Source organism: Nicotiana sylvestris, chromosome 4, assembly GCF_000393655.2.
Source record: "Nicotiana sylvestris chromosome 4, ASM39365v2, whole genome shotgun sequence".
Taxonomy (NCBI): domain Eukaryota; kingdom Viridiplantae; phylum Streptophyta; class Magnoliopsida; order Solanales; family Solanaceae; genus Nicotiana; species Nicotiana sylvestris.
Window position 1 is genome coordinate 24605147 of NC_091060.1, and position 20186 is coordinate 24625332.

Here is a 20186-nt window from a genome sequence, read left to right on the forward strand (position 1 = left end):
CACAAGTCCTCGTGAGTTCGACATCCGACTTTTAGTTACATAATTACTTGACGACTGCGTATACTTGTGTGTGCCCTTGGCTGCAACAAAATTTAAGAGGATAAATATCTTTGTTGAAAACTTTTATACACACTTTGATTAAATTAAAAGAAGAGTAAACATTTTCTGAAACATCTATCTTTTAAAACTCTTAAATAAAAAATGACCACATATTACTTAATAAGGCACACCAATTACTCCATTAATAATAACTTTCTTGCACTTTAAACATGTAGTTATTTGCAACCTTTTACACTTATAATAATATTTGTAATATAAGAATTTCTCTTTTTTTTTTTTTAGTTTGCTTGAAGAGGAATCTTGAAGCAATGGTAAAGTTGTCTTAGTGTGACCTGTAGGTCATGGTTTCATGCCAAAACTATTTGAAGTTTATGGGTTAGGAGATTTTATTCATTTTAAATTACTGAATTCTAACTGAATAATTTGTACATATTTAATGAATTTTTAAAAATAAATATAGGTTTGAAACAAAGCTACTCGGTTCGGTCGAATCCATAGGGAATATGTTGGCTCCGTCCCTGGTTTGAGCCGTTGAATCAGCCACTAATGCTTGCATTAGAGTAGGCTGCCTACATTACAACCCTTTGGAATGTGGTCCTTTTCTAGACCATGTGTAAATGCGAAATACTTTGTGCACCGGACTGCCATATTTTTAAAAAAATTAGTTCGCTTATTTATTTTTCTAAGTTAGATAGAATCCTTTGAGTGAGATTTCCGTTTATAAGGTGTTTAATTTTTTTAGAGAAATAAGAACAACATCATTATTGTTATGGATGTTCATTTAATACTTCGCTATAGATTATCTTCCTAAAGAAGATTATCCATTTAGTACTCTATTGAAGTTTATCTACAAGCAGCTGATGCAGGCAGGTTGCAAGAAACTCAATGAAATGATTTGCAGCAGCTTCTTATTAAACAAGCATGTTGCAAGCAGCTCATGCAGACAGCTTACAAGCAGCTCAAGAAAATCCTCGCAGCTGCTTCCTGAAAAGCCTTGCAGCTACTTCCTGAAAAGCCTCACAGCTGTTTCCTTTCTTCTATAAATAGAGGAGATTTTAGTTCATTATGTACAGCAGTTTGAAGTTGAATAATATATAAATCTTTCTCTCTATACGTGTATTTGGTTTATTTGCTTTGCAATCTTTAGTTTTATAACATGTTATCAGCACGAGACTCTGCCTTGAGCACTTACTTTGAAAGATGTATTACTATAGTTATCCTCATCCAAAGGCATCAGTTCTCACTGTAATGTTCATCTCTGATGTAAGGCAAAGCTCTTACGTCCGTGGTTAGATCTTGTTCATTCCGAGCATCATAAGGCTGAATATATCCTAGAGGTGGTGAGTTTTTCTTCTTGATAGTAGTGATGTAGATATCACTTACATCTGGAGTGGCAAAATTTTCGTAATTTAATTTGAGTCATTTGCTTATATTTTAATATCTTTATCATCGCCTGCTAGGTTATGTGTTACGTATACAATACCTATTTTGGTATTTGTTTGCATCCTTATTATCTTAATAAAGGATTACAAAGTTGATAACATTGTTAGATCCACTTAAACTCCAGCAGAGTTTACAAGAAATATATAACCACCAGAAGTGATTATGTTTCATATATCTCATTGTAACAAAATTTTTGTAACCACCATAAGTGGTATATGCCTATCACCACCAGAAGTGATAATTTAAGCTTTCTATGGTTACAATTGAAGATAAGCTAGAGAAAATTTCTCAATATTACTTGCATGCCTCGATTTGCTCCCGAAGTAGCATTATCTTAAAAGAGGTTGAACCATCACACGATTTGGTGTGATTAATGCAAGTTCAGATAATTATATTCTGTTCCCTGAAGGATGAGAACTTTTGATAAATATTAATCCATTTCCTGAAGTGAATGTGACAATATTAATAAAGCTCGTAAATATGAACGCACTTTTGATGTAAATATATTATAATTCACCTCGAGAAGAGGTAATATGATTGAGGAAATATATACTTAATATTTCGTGTTTTAAATTTGCTGCTGAAGAAGTAACACAATTGAAATTTTCTCTTGAAGTAGGAAAATATTATGAAATTGTGTCTTTCTGTGCTTAAACAAAATAATAAGCTATTCAAAGTTATTTTTGAAGCATATTTTCATTCCCTGGAGTGAATGAAGAAATACAACAACTCACCTCCTGAAGAGGTAGGATTACAAAGGATATAATCTTATTTTTGTGGCATAAAGATCATTGTCGCACGTACCCGTTGTACGTAAAATATCTTGGATAATTTTATTAAATATCATTCCAAGGCAAAAGTATTCTTGTAGAATGCTTTCTACTACAACCACATTAATATGTCATGGTTAGTTATCGAGTTCCCCGAAGAAAATAACAACTCGTATCTTTCCCTGAATGATGTAATGACTATATGGTTACCGCTTTGATATAAAATATTCAGATGTTAATAGTGTTTCTTCCTGAAGGAGATATTTGTCACAAAAGTTGGTGGTAAAAATACTGAAATTCTTAATTTCTTACATTTATAAATTTAGAATTGTCTTTATATTATTCATTTGATTATAATTTTCTCTTATGATACCAGAAGTGTCTGAGCAATATTTGATAGTACAAAATATATCAAAAACTCCTGAAGAGCTAACTGTTTGTCTAGAAGACACATGACACCAGTAGTGTCCGATAAATATCAGATTGTGGATAATAAATGAAAGCTTTCGAAGGGCTTATATACAAATATATCATTCATATTATATGATTATGGTCAAAACATATGTTGTAGTAAACCCAAAGTTTACTAATACATTATGGTTGTCATATTGAGACTACAAATGATAAGAAGATTAAAAGTCTTCATGTTTCCACAATCATAAGGGGTAAAATAATATGTATGTGATAAGTTACCCGCCTTATTCTTTAATTTGTACTATATAATGTATCATAGTAAACCAGAAGTTTACTAATACAAAAGTAGCCATAGTAAATTAGAAGTTTACTAATGCAGAAGTTTATGTCATAGTAAACCAGAAGTTTACTGAGAGATAGCACATGTCATGATAAACTTGAAGTTTTCATTTGTCATTTTTAAATGAGCTATTTGAGAATTCAGATAAGCATATACCAAATAACTAAAAGATTCTTCAAGAATTCTCTTGTGTTGTTTGTTCTCATAATAAATTGATTATACCAGTTAAAGTTGGGACTAAGATCCCTGGAATATATAAAAGGTGAATATGGGCACATTCACCTATCATGTGAACTACTTATAGATGCATATATAAGATGGTTACATGTGTGTTCATTGTCAACCTGCAGTTTGGCATTTGAAATTGTTCTTCCCAACTAAGAGCATAACTTTCAGATTATGAAATCAAGATAGTTCATCTTGATAATTCTAGTTTATATTCATGCTATTTTAGCATTGAATACCTCCTATTAATGGCTATCATTGCCTATGAGAACAACGCTTCATGTGTCGGTCTAAGATTTTCTAAATTGCATATAGCAGTACTTGTATGCATCAAACCAACAATATATGGTATGTCCTCCCCTAACAATTGGTTTAGGATCAGAAACCAAATATTTTTACTATCTTTTGATGTGTGGTATATGATTAATTTCTCTATCACAATGCACAAAGATATGTTTCCCAAAGAAGATTGGGGATATATGTTACTTTTTCTAACATTTGGGGGATGAAATAAACAGCTGAAAAATATGCTATATGAATCGAATTATCATTAATATGATCCTCACTTAGGAGCCCACGACATAATATTTCATGAAACTGCAGAAGAAGTTCAGGTACCTGAAAATAAAGAATGTGATGAGATCTCAACAAGTTATGTCGATTGCGAACCGATACAAAATAATCGTCGATGATATATTTGATACAACATAGTGCACAATACTGTAAAATGTTGTGAGGATCGGACTAGTAGTCCAGACACCTGAAGATGTCATGCCATTTAAATGCAAGTCATAACCTATATGACTCATTTGATTAAATCTCTATAAAGATCCCTGAAGGATTTAAAATGCCTAAAGCATATAGTTCAAAGTCTCGAGAAATGTACTCGATCAGATTACAAAGGTCTTTGTACGATTTAAAGGAATCTGGGCGCATGTTGTATAATCGCCTTAGTGAATATTTGCTGAAAGAAGGTTACGTAAGTGATGTTATTTGTCCATGTATTTTTTATACTGAAAATATCATCAGAATTTGTTATACTTGCCGTTAATGTTGATGACATAAATTTTGTTGGAACTCCTGAAGAGCTTCAAAAGGCAATTGAATATCTTAAGAAAGAATTTGTGATGAAAGATCTTGGAAAGATACAACTTTATCTTGGTCTGCAAATTAAATATTTAGCAGACGGAATCTTTCTCCATCAATCTGCTTATACAAAAAAAGTCTTAAAATGCTTTTACATAGATAAAGCACACCCATTAAGTACACCAATGATTTTTTGATCACTTAAAGTGAATAAGGATCCGTTCTTACCTCCAGAAGAGGATAATGAACTCCTTGGTCTTGAAATACCATATCATAGTGCAATTAGTACACTTATGTATCTTGCTAATGCTACAAGGCCTGACATAACATTTTCTGTTAATTTACTAGCAAGATATAGCTATTATCCTACACAGAGACTTGGGTATTTGTAACAACGTCTGTATCTGAGGGAGTAAAATATGCATTGTACTCTTTTTCCGTTGCTTAGGTTTTCTCCTACTAGGTTTTTCCTCGTAAGATTTTTAATGAGGCAACTTGCAATGTATATTATTAGTGTACTCTTTTTCCTTGACTAAGATTTTTTCCCACGAGATTTTTCCTAGTAAGGTTTTAACGAGACACAATATCTTTTAATGACCATCCAAGGGGAAGTGTTATGAAAATAATTACATTGTGAATGTTCATTTAATACTCCGCTATAGATAATTTTTTTGAAGAAGATTATCCCTTTAGTACTCCATTGAAGTTTATCTACAAACAGCTGATGCAGGCAGGTTACAAACAACTCAATGAAATGATTTGCAACAACTTTTTATTAAACTGGCAGGTTGCAAGTAGCCCATGCAGACAACTTACAAGCAGCTCAAAAAAAGTCTCGCAGCTGCTTCCTGAAAAGCCTCACAGCTGCTTCCTTTCTTCTATAAATAGAAAAAATTTCAATTCATTATGTACATAGTTTGAAATTGAATAATATATGAATCCCTCTCTTTAGTTTTATAACAATTATTATAATTTGTAGGATTTGAAAATACAGAGGCTATATCTCATATTACCTCGGGTTTAGTGTAATTTACTCTATTTTAATTTTGTGGGTTACCAGCTGTCATTAGAGTTAGTAAAATGTTAGGTGGCGCATGAAGCGTGCTCTAAGAATGTAATATATAGAAAGACTAGGCTAAATAATTCAGAGTAAAGAATTAACTTGAAATAATCTCCTCCATCGCCTCCATTTATATATTTATAATATAACTATTATATAGATAGTTACATATGGCAAAGTGAAGAAATCATGGCTAAGAAATTAAGAGAGATCGATGGCAGCTACAGTGGTGAGTTCTCTGGTGGAGAAATTGCAGCTGTTAATTAACGAAGAGGTAAAGCTAATAACAGGTGCAGTAAAGGAAGAGTTTCAACGTTTGCTGGAACAAGTTGAAAGGCTACAAGACTCCGTCGGGGGTATAATTTCTAAAAAAGAAAGCGACAGCAAGCGGCTTAAAAACTTGGAGAAGGTCATTCGAAGTATAGTATATGAAATTGAGGATGAGATTGATGAATTCCTGCTTCAGGCGAAGCTGCAGCAAGAGAAAAATCTCTTCGGAATAAAATGCTTGGACTTTGACCGCGGCGATAGAGTCCAGGATCTTTCAAGCAAGATCGACAGCATCCTTGATAGGATTAATCGATTTATTCATGGCAAAAATCATCCCGACGCTAAGCGAGTCCTGATTGAAGATATGCGCCGTGAGGCGCGTGACGTTCTGCCTAGAAAAGACGGTCCCTCTGTCGAACCGCAGGTATGCCTTAAACCCTCCGATCCTGCGATCTTCTTCCATGGCATTTTATTTTATCAGGCACAAGCATATACCAAATTTCAACAAAGATAAAAAAATATCGAATTACAATTTACTCGATGAAAAACGGACTTTTTAAAATGTGTGGTTTATAACAAGTCAATATGTATAGTTATAAATATCTTGTTAAGGGTAAATGAAAAGTTTAAAGTTAAATTATTCTAAATATAATATTATTTTTGAAATAAACTAAAAAGAAAAAGTATACATAAGTTGGGACAGATGGTATATAATACTAATGCTAGAATAGTTGTACTTAGGGGGTGTACAAAGGAAACCGACAAACCGTACCAACCCGATAATCCGAGTCAAACTGAGAAAAAAATCCAATTATAGGTTGGTTTGATTTGGTTTGGTGTTGGAAAAAAAACACGACCATAATTGGTTTGGTTTGGTTTTAACTAAAGAAAGTCAAACCGAAACCAAACCAACCCGACATTACATATATAGAAATTTTAGATATATTTAATATATAAATATACTTATTGTGATGTAATTTATAAATATTTCTTAAAAGATTTCATAATTTTATTTTTTGAGGTATTATTTCAAGGTTGGACTTAGAACTTTTGAATGTTCCAATAAGTTTTATAGCCATTAACATTAGTAAATTAAATAGTGCTAACAAAAGCCCAAACCAAAATTAAATGAATACTAATGCTAACAAAAGAAATTTAATTCAATACTACGAACGAGAATGTATTGAATATCTATTTTTTGTTTTGCAATAATTTAGATAAAATGCACAACCTATTTTTATTTTTTCCTTAGCATTTAGTAATGTATTTAATACTCCCTTATTAGTCTACTTATTTTAGCATGACTTAGTACTCTTAGATTATGTTTATTTTTATTATTTATGGCTTTTTAGTTAGCAATATTTATATTACATAATTTTATTGTTGAATATTTTAGGATAATGCCATAACATATCTCATATTTTGTATTATTTTCTTGGAAAATATTTTATATAGTTGTATCTTACTAGGACTAAAGAAATATTTTGAGCATAATTTATATGTTTTGTTCTACGAAGATTTTATCGGAAAAACCCGAAAAAATCCGAAAATCCGAGAAAACCCGAGAGTGAAAAACCCGAGTTTTATTGGTTGGTTTGGTCTTTAGATTTAATAATCCGGCACAATTAGTTTGGTTTGGTAATTGTAAAATCCGAACCAACCCGATATATGTACACCCCTAGTATTCTCCATTACATTTAATATAATGCTCTTTCTTTTTTGGTTTGTTCACAAAAAAAAGACACTTTTTATATTGGAGAATTCTTTTTTTTAATATTTTAGTTTTGCCTATAACAATATGGCTTTTGTTGGGAAAAAAAGCAATCCCTCTTGATGATCACAAGATAGCAAGGCTACTTTTGATATATATTGCCTATATCTAAATTATGTGTCAATCATCTTTTTCTAAATCTCGTGCTCAATTAAATATCATTGTATACGCATCAAAGAGAGAATTCCTTTCGATCCTACAATTAAAAAACTGTAGGAGTGTTTAGAAAGTCATGTGTAATTACCTGACTGTTTAATTACTAGGGTTTGTAATTACAAACCCTGGTAATTATATTGTATAGTAATTACAATATCTTATTTGTTTGCTAGAACGTAATTACAATGTTTGTCATTTTCATGTTTGGTTGGACAAGTGTAATTACATAGTTACATAAACTTTTTTTAGATTAACCTATCGATACATATTAAATAATATATTAAATAGTTATAAATTAATAATAATATCTTAAAAGTAATAAGTATCTTTTTAATAAATAAATAAATAAATAATAGTACTGCTTAAATTAATAAATTAAAATTATAAAATGATTTAATTTTTTACTAACTCATTAATGTGTGATAAATACAAGTATGTATAAGAAACAATAGATATTATCTATAATCAGATATTTAAACTATATTTTTTAAAAAATAAAATATTAAATAACTATAAATTAATAACTAATATCAGGAAGAATTATTGGTATCTTCACCATCTTTCAAATAAGTAATATTTTAAATTTAGATAATTATTAAAAGTTTCAATTATGAATTAACATTTTTACCAACTCATAGGAGTAAAATATGAAATTAATAATTTGCTGAACTTTTTAAATAACAAAAGGATAAATATGAGTTTAGAAGGTATTTTTAATGATTAATTTATACTAATGAATAGAAAATAAAGCTAATAAAGTATAAAATTATGTTTAACAACTAAGAAAATTAAAAAAAATAGAAAAGGAAGAAGCAAAATACGAGAAGTTGTAAACTTATATGGAAGCACACCATAAGCAACACGTTGGAAGGTTAAATATTGAGATAAGAGAAATGAAAAAAAAATTGTAAATAAAATAATAATTAATATATTTGAAAGAAATTTTTTTTAAAAAAAGATTAGAAAGTTACATTATCTTGTAATTACTTACCACAAATTTTCACCTTTCCCTTGAGAATTAGAGAGTGTAATTACACGCTCTCAATTATACCAAATTTCATGTTGGCCAAGTAATTACTTGGCTAGACAAACATGCGAAACTGTGTAATTACACCTAATTACACACAAATCCAATTCCTACGTAGCTTTCCAAACAGGCTCTAAAGCTCAAAAGAAAAAAGGATTGTAGTAAAATTGAACTTATATCGACAGGCTGCAACCGTCCCATCCTCAGCCCCACTCTAATAACCACCCCCTGCCCCTACCCCCAACATCACCACTGTTATTCCGGTCCCTAGACCCGGAGTTACCACCATCCCTCGCCCTTATCCATTTCATCTTATGTAGTATTTTGCCTAAATAATATATATGTTTTAAAAATATTTTCTGCAATCTAACCAAACATCAAAAAAATAAGTAAGAAAATCACTTATTTTTAAGAAAACATTTTCCTTCATACTAGACACACCAAGATGTTTCTCAATTAAGGAGCATTTATCTTCTCTCACTCGTACTAGCATGTTTGGCCAAACTTTTAAAATTAGCTAGCTTATTTTGAGAAGTGCTTTTTCTCAAAAGTACTTTGGTGAGAAGAAGTTTGTGTTTGGCTAATTAATTTGAAAAACACTTCTGAGTAGCAATTGGTGTTTTGCCAAGCTGTAAAAAAGTACTAAATGTATTTTTTCCAAAAGTGCTTCTGGAGAAAAGCTACTTTTTTTTGCTTCTCCAAAACTGCTTCTGATTCTACTCAAAAACACTTTTTTTCTTCTAAAAGCTTGGACAAACACTTCAACATTGAAAAAAAAAATTAAAAAAATGCTTGGAGAAGCTTGACCAAACAGGCCAAGCTTGTGGGAGGCCAAACGTACTTTTTTTATTAGAAAAAGTACTTTTTTAGAAATTTGATGTGTTTGGCCAAGATGGAGAAGTGCTTTTGAGCAGCAGCAGAAGCAGTTTTTCTGCTTCTGGGAAGAAGCTACAAATTTTAGGTTCTTCCAAAAAAGCAGAAGCAGAATAAGAAAATTAAATTTTTTAAGACAAAAGTGTCCTTACTATAAATTTATATTTTTCAAATTATCCTTCAAAAAATTTATTTTTTCTTTTCTCTTTTTTGTTTCTACCGTCCCTTTCTTTTTATTTATTTTATTTCTATTGTATTTTTATTCTCTTCTCCTTTTCTTCTTTAATATAGTCTCTCCACCATAAAGAGATCTCTTTGTTTTATACAGGACTAGTTTTACTTTACGCGCAACGCGCGTGTACTTCATCTTGATGAGTAATTATTTTTAAAAATAATCACATAAATATTATATTATATGTTAGAGTTATAAAATAATGGTTTAAACTCATAAAATTAATGAATATTAATTATATATAGCTAAATCAATAAAGAAAAAAAAATTATCTTATAGAAATCCTTAATCATCATTCCATATTTCCGTTTATGGCACTCAAAAACATTTCTTGAAAAGATTGGCCAAATACAATAACATATTTATCATATACTAAAAAAACACTTCTCAAATGAATTTAACAAATTATAAACAGTCGCTCTCTAAAAGTATGTTCCTATTATTTTGCCAAATGTACTTTTTAAAATTAGCTGTTTTTTAAAGCTTGACCAAACAAAAGATTTGTGCAGGTCTATGCTTTGGAGCAAGACCTTTTTTTTTGTTGCTCTAAGTTGATTATGGAGGAACTAATATATGCGTTGATAGATGAGACATTTGATCCATTCAAACTCATCTCTATGATTTATTTCCTTCGCTTCATATGCATAAATAGAACGTCATTTGTGTTCTTAATTATGACTTGATTATCCGTTCTATAATTCTATAACATTATAAAGTATAATTTTAGATATTAAATTTGAATTTCTAAAATAAAGAAAAAATTAATAAATAAAATTTTATATCATTTCAAAGTTCTAAATATTAGTGACAATATATACATAAAGTAAAAATCATAATTAATTCTAAAGTCGAAAATGTTAGGAATTTCTAATAATTCAAAAAAGGTAAATAAGAAATAAAATTTTAGTTGGTGTCAAACTTGACAATTTTAATCAATTTCTTTGATGCTCGACATTGAAATAAAAGCTTCTTAGTTTTACATACTTATATGATGTTTGTATTAGAAGGATTAAGAAAAAACAACTCAAAAGGTAGTCCAATGTTAATCTAACGAAAGGACTGATAATATTTAATGTTCATAGAATAAAAACAATACTCATGGCTCAAAATAATGAGTTAATAGTACTCCTAAATCTAAATGGAGTCGAAAGTTTGATAAAATTTTATTGACAAAAAAGAAACCCTCCTAAACCTAAAAGGAGTACAACATGGTCAAAACTTTCCTAATAAGTACGTAATTAAAAGGACTCGAATTAAATAATATAATTTTAAATCAAATCCTAAATATTAGGGAAATAGTTAAATGATTATTCCTAAATATTAGGAAAATAATTAAATTACTTGTTTAAATATTAGGAAAACAATCAAATGACTATTTTGTCCAATATTAACTCTATTTTTAAAGGGTAAAAGAGGCAAACGACATTTCGCTAAATGCCTTCGTGCTTTTAATATTGTACTAGTCTCTATAGACGTGTGTTGCCACGTCGTTTATAGAATTATTGTCATTTAATGGAAACTTTGTGTAAGAAATAGTAATATTTTTAACCGCATTAATATTCAGAACATATTTTGTTGAACTATGACATAAAAATTAATGTAGTAGAAGTCCAACTGCATAAATTTTAATTTGTTTTCATTCATCATATTGATGTCAGAAGGCATGTGCTTGCTCCCTTACTTGGTGTAGTTCACCGTGCTTCTATCTATTCTATCTTTGTTTTCGATCGAATATACGGCTGGTTTTAGAAAGACTTATAAAGGTAGGAGTATGTATCTTTAGTTGTTTTTATTATAAACCGCGGAAAAACTTATACATATACTAAATTTCTTGTACATAAAAAAACTCATCTATTACTTATTTGAGAGGGTGATTTAATTTTTTAAAGATATAAAACTCCATCAATTACATGTATAATAAATTTTACTGCATGTAAGAACCTTTGAATTCTAAATAATTGGTTATATGTAAGCTTTTAGGCTTTGAAGATGAATAATTTAATTATGGTTGGTTTAGTCAAATCTTTAAGCTTTTTATTTAGCTTTTTTCCTTCCTAAATTCAGCACATAATGGCTCATTTTTTGTCCGATCACAACAAAATCATACAAAAAAATAAAACAAATCACAAAATACAAAAAAAATGTTAAAGTTCCATGTATGCAATTTCATTATATGCTAGGCATCTTACGTAAATAAAAAAAAAAAAAAAAGAAGAGGAAATTATGGACATGCCTTTCTAATCCAAGTAGGATCAACTTTGTAGGGTCATCGTATATATAGTTTAAATCAAAAAAAGAATTCCATCATTATGTGTAATTACAATTAGATCCTTAAATTATACAAATATTTAAGGGCATAAAAATCGATCAATATTTTTGGGGATATTTTAGTCCTTCAACATTTAGCATAAATTATTCATGTTTTTATAATAATACTAGTCTCTATGCTCGTGCCTTGCACGAGTATTTTGAATTCGAGAGTCAAAATCTCTAAGACTTTAAATCAACCAATTTAGTGCAAGAGGATTATGATCTATGGTTTAGTGCAAGAGGAATATGTTCAGTCGAAATCTCTAAGTTTGATTTCGCTATGGTTTTGCGCTAAATTGTCTGATTTAAGAATATGATCTATGGCTTAAAACTGCTCTAAGACTTTAAATCAGACATCAAAATCTATGAATATTCATATATGCTTGATCTATGGTACGGTGTTGTATTAATTGTATAGAGCACTGCATAAGTTTTTATGGCTTTATGCTAGACCCTAATCAAAGGGTTTTTGTTTTCATCTATCTAAAGCATTATTCCCCACTGGTATATTCTTACTTTTCTCCGGGATATTAAACCAAATCTATATCTATACTATATTAAAAACACGAAAGCCTTTAGCGAAATGTCGTTTGCCTTTTTTCCCTTTAAAATTAGACTTTATATTGGACAAAATTGTAATTGTCATTTAATTATTTACCTAATATTTAGGACTTTAAAGTAAGAAAATTTATTTTAAATCTTTCTTAATTTAAGCTATCTAGAAACTCCTAATATTTAGGAATCTAAATTGAGTAAAATTTTACTTATAAATATTTTTTTCCTTATTTAAATCGTGTAGCTACTGCCCTCAAATTTGATCCTTCCATGTTTACATGTTTTAAACATGTTTGGAATTGTAACGAATTTTGCAAATTTTTGTCTTCTTTTTAATTTTGTAGGATTGAACATCTATGAATCATAAATATATTTTCAAAATCTATTTTTTTTGTTGATTACCTTTTTGGATCATGTTAGTAGTGTTAATCCAAATTTTATATATGCGCACAAAGAGTTTAATCTGAATTACAAATTTGCTATTTTTTAATATAAATTATTTAATCATTCATGATGGATAACACATAAATTATATTTTATGTTAGATAATAATTATTATCATTTAATTATATCTAATATTAAAACTTCAAAATTAACTAAAATTTTGCTCTTAATCTTTAATTATTTGAATTATTCTGAGGAAGTTCTAATATTTAGGAATTCAAAATTGAATAAAATTTTAACTTATATAAATTTTTTCTTATTACTATTGCGTAAATAAATCTTTATTCAAATTCATATCCAAAGAAGAAAATCAAAATTTTAAATTCAGTTTCATTATTTATCATGATCTAATAACAATCGTGAATATTGAGTATCACTGAACTAAGTCGCACACGTTTTAATAATTTTTCTTTGAGTCAAAGAATGATCGAGAATATTAAGATATATTGTCTTCTATTTTGGTTGAAAAATTCAATCAAAATTATTATATCATCAGTTCAAATGAGAGAATGAATTTGAATATAATGACGAACAAGAAAACTAAAAACGACAAAGTCAACAAAGAATAAGTAAGAACCTATTGTTTGGATATATGTCGTTCGCCATTTTACCTTTTAAATACTGATTTTACGCTGGACTAAATTGTATCCTATGTTCATGAATATACAACTCAAACATATTATATAGATATGTAAGATAGATAGAGAGATTTAAAAAAAATGTATATTCATGAATATAGGATACACGCGCGAAGCGCGTACCATAAGACTAGTATTATCAAGAAAAAGAAACAGTTGATTTTCAAAAAATTAAGAATAACAAATATCCGATTGGAACCATACGTAGTCCACTTTTTTAAATCTAAAAACCAATTTTAACAAAAATCTCAACTTCGACAACATAACTGCTACTCCTCAGCAACCAAGTAACTCATCGAAACACGTGCATCAACTTAGAGTAGATTTAGAGAAGTTGTATGCCAAGTTCCCACAAAGAAGTCTGTGAAGTGCTGTCTTGAATTTATGGGTAATGGTAGGGATTGCCTTCTTCTGCGATATGGATATTGTTAATTAAGTGATGTATTTGTGATATAATTCGAAGTACTTATCATACTCAATTTCGATCGGACTAATTTTGAATTTAAGGTGACAGAATTTTAGTTGAATTCAAAGTAGTCTAAATATTACAATTTTATCCAGTATTGAATTATTTTCTTAAGGAAATAGTTTATTTTTAAAGGGCATAAAAGACAATTAATATTTCAAGGATGTTTTTTGTCACTTAACATTTAGCGTGAAACATTCGTGCTTTTATAATAATATAGATAGATATAGATTAATGAAGTAGATTCTAAATTTATACTGAATGACTATATTTTGATATATTTAAATCATCAATGTAAACACTAAGTAATACCGGATACCTAATATTGTTGCTTTGGATAACTATTACATTTATTAAAATCTGTAATACTCCTTCCGTTCCAGTTTATGTGAACCTATTTCTTTTTTTGTCTGTTCCAAAAAGAATGACCCCTTTCTAAATTTGAAAACAATTTAGCTTAAGCTTACAATTCTACCCTTAATGAGAAGCTTTTATAACCACACAAAAACTCTGGGTCCCTTTTTGACTTGTTTAGGACCACACATTTCAAAAGTCTCTATTTTTTCTTAAACTTTGTGCCTAGTCAAACAGGTTCACATAAATTGGAACGGAGGGAGTATATATTATTACTTTATATTTTATACTCCAATTAAATTAAAAGAAAAATTAGTTATTTTTTTATAATAAATATTTAAATTCATTTATCTCTTTTAAATAATATATTATTTCTAAATTGAATATGTATTGTCTTTTTTTGTAACTTGACCCTCAAAAGTACTTTTTGAAAAGATTGTTCAAACACAATTTGCTTATTAAAGTACTTCTCAAATGAACTGGCCAAACACAAACTGTAATTTTTCAAAAATACTTTTTTAAAAAGCATTTTTGAGCAAAAGCACTTCTCAAAATAAGTAATTTTTGGCAGCTTGGCCAAACGGGCTCTAAGTCTGTCAACATAAGTTCACTTTTACCACAAATCCTTTTTTCCTTTTGAGTATGCACTAATCTACGTTCGATAAACTTTTTGCTGCTTTTTACTTGGAAATAATAGGCTATCCACAAATCATCCTGGCATCCCTTGCACATAACCACAAGTTATTCTTTCTTTCATATGGGGTAAACTATCCAGCTTTTTATCTCTGTGATAGCTGACATGATTGTTAAACTTGTTTTACATTTCCCTTTTTGCATTAATTTAATTTCTCGATTTTGGACATTCATGAGAAACATTTTGCCACAAAAGTCAATTACGAAATGAATTCTTTTTTGTTTACCTTTCTGGACATATAATGGACTCATATGACAACTTTTGAATAAGAAAATTGGACACATATATGTGAAAAATTCTTTACATGTCAGTGTATATAAAATTTTAATTCTTTTCTAAAAGACCTGTGAGAAATAGACAGCTAATCTCTGGTATATTATTTGACATTTGCATAGAGTTTTGTCTTAAGGCAGCTTTATACGAAATTAAGACTTTTTGTTTTGTTTTTATTCAAAAAAGTAGGTTCTCAACTCTGTAATTTATATGAAATCTGTTTCATCTTAAAAAGGATGCTTGGCTCGAAAATAACGAAGTGGTCAGAAATAACGAAGTGGTCGGTTTGGATGAGGAAGCAAACATAGTGATCCACCGACTGGTTGAAGGAACAAATGAGCTAGATGTTATCCCAATTGTGGGTATGTTTGGGCTTGGCAAAACCACACTGGCAATGAAAGTCTATCATGATTCCCGAATCCTGTATGAATTTTTCTTTGTCATTTGGATTTATGTTGGCCAATCATACAACTTGAAGGATATCTTTCTGAAAATTCTCCGTTGCTTCATGAGACGCCTCGAAGATTATCATGATAAGGATGTGAATGAATTAGCTCAGATAATACATGATTTTGTTGCAAAAGGAGGTAGATGTCTTATTGTCTTGGACGACGTATGGGACTCACAAGTTGTGAACTCTCTTGTATCAGTTTTTCCGAAAAACAATAAAGGCCACCGTATCATGATGACCACTCGCGATTTATCAGTGGCCAAGTGTTGCAGTCAAAATCCTCATGATATGAAATTTCTGAGTGATTACGAAAGTTTTGAGTTGTTGAATGGAATAATTTTTGGTGAGGAAAGGTGTCCTGTTGAGTTGGAAGGATTTGTAAAAAGCATAGCTCGAAAGTGTAGCGGAGTACCACTTGCAATATTGACAATTGCAGGAACATTATTACGTTGCACAAAAGTAAGTGACTGGCAAAGAGTTGAGAAAAAGGTGGAGCAGCATCTTATGGATAGAGGAGATCCTTCAAGCTGCTTGAAATTTGTAAACACAAGTTACACTCTATTGTCCGAAGAAATGCAAGCGTGCTTCTTGTATTTTGGTGTCTTTCCTCAAGCCTTTAGTATTCCTGCTTGGAAATTGATTCGGCTATGGCTTGCTGAAGGTTTAATCAAGCCCAATGGTTCACAAGCCCTTGAGGAGACAGCAAAGATTTATTTGAACAACCTTGTCAATAGAAATTTAGTGACAGCGTTACAGAAGAGTTGTGATGGTAATGTAAAAACATGTTGTGTTCAGGGCATGTTGCATCAGTTCTGCAAAGAGGAAGCTAGTAGCAAATGGCTTTTTCAAGAAGTACGTCCAACACCAGATCAGGCTATTCTTACAATACAAGACCCAGTTGCTTCTCGTCGATTGTGTATTCAATCCTCTGCTTTGAATGATTTTCTCTCCGCAGAACCGCTCGCAGAGCATGTTAGATCTTTTTACTGTTTTTCCTCAGAAAAAAGGCAAATCGAGTTGTCTGGTAACGACATCCAACTCATCCCCAAAGCTTTTCCATTGATCCGGGTCTTGGACATTCAATCCTTCAACTTTGTTTTTTCCAAAGATGATTTTAATAGGTTATTTCATTTGAGGTATATTGCTATCTCAGCTGACATTAAGTCTCTTCCCAAATCCTTTGGTAAATTTTGGAATTTACAAACTCTTATACTCAATACAAGTACGTCGAAGTCCACCCTTGACATAAAAGCAAACATATGGAATATGTTACGGCTAAGGCATCTGCACACAAACATTCCTGCCAAATTGCCATCTCCTCCTCATAACCCAAAGGGTAAAGCTTCTTGCCTACAAACACTTTCTGTGGTTTCACCGGAAAGTTGCACAAAAGATATACTTGCAAAAGCTTGTAATCTCAAAAAACTGAAAATCCAAGGGCGAATGATTGATTTTCTTGGAACTAGTAAGGGCTGATGGTGCAATCTTGAAGAGTTGAAGTGCCTGGAACATTTGAAAATGTTGAATGATATTCATTCCTGGGGTAAAACACTTCACATTCCTCCATCATTCTTCAAATTTTTACGTACACTGAAGAAGCTAACTTTGTCAAACACAAGGTTTGATTGGAGTGAGGCGGAAAGATTGGGGCAGTTGGAATGCCTTGAGGTCCTTAAGTTGAAAGAAAATGCATTTGCAGGAGAGTCCTGGAGACCGGAGAGAGGAGGTTTTAGTCAACTCCAGGTCTTGTGGATTCAAAGGGCAGAGTTGGAAATTTGGGAGGCTTCAGAACTTCATTTCCCAAGACTTAGGCACCTTGTTCTTATATGTTGTGAAAGGCTTCAGGCTGTGCCATGTGAGCTGGCTGGCGTACCTAGCCTTCAAGAGATGAGTCTGGAGCACACACGTAGAGCAGTCAAATCAGCTAGAGAAATAGAGCGCAAGAAAATGGATAGCACCAAATTCAAGCTCACCATATTCCCTCCTGAAGCTGAGTAGTACGAGCCCACATACTGAAGGGGTCAGTTTTCATTTTTTTCTCTTAATATACATTGTAGTTTCAATGGAATTGAAGTTACACAACTACATTCATGTCCAGCTGCTGTCGTTGTTATTAAAGATTCCATGAAACTGCATCTATCTCTACATAATGTCTTTTGTTTAGTCTAATGTCCGGTAAATCTTACGTACGGCAAAGTTTGTGTATCCTTCAGATCAACAATGCCACCATGATTATTCATTTTGTTGTGTTTGTTACTTCGAAATATTATTCAGACATGATTTGGAATAGAGAATACCTATCTTTTTCTTTTTTCTTTTTTGGTATGTTTAGGCATTTATTGTACTACAGTATATGGAGTATTGTATAATCTTACTAGTAGTCTCTTTCTTTCTCTCTTTCGTCTTACTTATTTTCATGCTTTCTACAGGAGAGATCCAGGCATGACGTTTCTCAGAGCCAGGGATCATGGACAAATAGAACTTCCTCTAATAAGGAGTCGCCGCATTTCATGTTTGTATGCAGTCTGTTCATAACTCATTCCAACAAAGAACCTGTTTGTGTTATATTTATCCAATCATTGTGAAGTTGAAAACTATCTGTCTGTGGTTCTGGAGGTTGATCACTGTTGGCTTGAATCGCCTTTCTACTTGTTACATTTCCAGTTCACCCATAAGTATTTACTTTCTGAGTTGTAATAGAACTTCCATCTTTTTCCATTTTTTGTTGTCTCTGTATTGCTTTACTTCACGATTTCTTCTCTGTTTAAGCATGGGTACAACTACCAATACTTGATGACAAGTGCTTTCTTCAAGATTAGTTCTGGTTATTTTTTGAATCGGTACTGGAGTTCGGAACTTTAACAAATGAAACTCCAGTAAACTATGCTGTAATTTTCAAAAATCAGCAATTTTGAACGTTTACTAGTACAAAATCCTAACTCCATGAACGATTCTTGGTTTTTGAACCTTTACGAGTATAAAATTCAGAAAAAATCCAAGAACGGTTCATGATTTTTGAATTCACATTATACTTCAACAATTTTTAACCTTTAAATATAGAATCCAAGAAAAATTATTGGTTCTTTAACTTTGTGCAAAATCCAGGAACAATTCATGATTTTTGAATTTACATTATACTTTAGTAATTGAAGCTTTTTAGAGCCCGTTTGGATTAACTTATTGTAAATAACTGAAATGTTTGAAGTGCTAAAAAGCTTTTTTAAGTGTTGAAACTGATTTTTAAAATAAGCATTTACATGCGTGGATAGAAGTGATGAAACTGATAATAAGCAGTTGATGTGTTTGATAAAAAATATTAATAATTAAGCTATTCTTTTGTTAAAATAACTAAAATACCCTTGATTTTTTTTTTCAAAAGATTATAAATTAAAAAAATTCTTTGTAAAGAAAAGAATTAACAATGATATGGAATAAAGAGAAAGTCAGAATATTTATTTTGGGAAAAATATTTTGTGAATTAAAAAATATTATTAAGGATAAACTAGTAAAAGTATTAGTCAAATTAAAAGTGCTTATAAGTTGAAAAGCCATAAGTTGGAGGTGACCAACTTATGACGTATGATTGATTTTAGCTTATAAGCACTTGGCTTATAAGTACTTTGACTGTTTACCAAACGCGTAGATAAACCAAAAAGTACTTATAAGTCAATTTGACCAGCTTATGCCTTATAAGTTTAGCCAAACAACCTCTAAATATATATCCAGGAAAACATACTGATTTTTTTAACCTTTACTAGTGCAAAATCCAGAATAATTCAAGAATAATTCATGGTTTTAAAATTCTCATTATACTTCAGCAATTTTTAACCTTTAAATATAAAATCCACGAAAAATTACTGATTTTAAACCTTTATTAGTGCAAAATCCAAGAACGATTCATGATTTTTGAATAAATATTATATTTCAACAATTGAGAGCTACTATTTTGGTCATTCAAACTCCAGGAACAATTAATGAATTTTGAACTTATAAATATTCAAAGTCCAATAATCGTTCCTAGAGTAGGTTACGTATTTTAAATAGGGTACTTGTATTTCATATTAATGAATACTCCATCCGTTCCAATTTATATGAACTTGTTTGAATGGGCACGAACTTTAAGAAAAAATGAATTTTTGGAATTTGTAGTCCTAAACAAGTCAAAAAGGGGCCTAGAGTATTTGTGTGGTTATAGTAGCTTTTCATTAAGGGTAAAGTTATAAGTTTAAGCCAAATTGTTACTAAATTCAAAAAGGGATCATTTTTTTTTAATG

The 20186-nt window shown here is 30.6% G+C and overlaps 1 protein-coding gene across 1 annotated transcript; it reads left to right on the top strand.

The window, feature by feature from the left end:
• Nucleotides 1–5489: 5489 nt before the first annotated feature.
• LOC104245488 (putative late blight resistance protein homolog R1A-10) lies at nucleotides 5490–18630 on the top strand. Its single transcript, XM_009801101.2, has 3 exons — nucleotides 5490–6092; nucleotides 15697–17932; nucleotides 18342–18630. The coding sequence occupies exons 1-2, from the start codon at nucleotides 5613–5615 to the stop codon at nucleotides 17386–17388; spliced, it is 2172 nt and encodes a 723-aa protein (XP_009799403.1). The 5' UTR covers nucleotides 5490–5612; the 3' UTR covers nucleotides 17389–17932; nucleotides 18342–18630.
• The last annotated feature ends 1556 nt before the right edge of the window (nucleotides 18631–20186 follow it).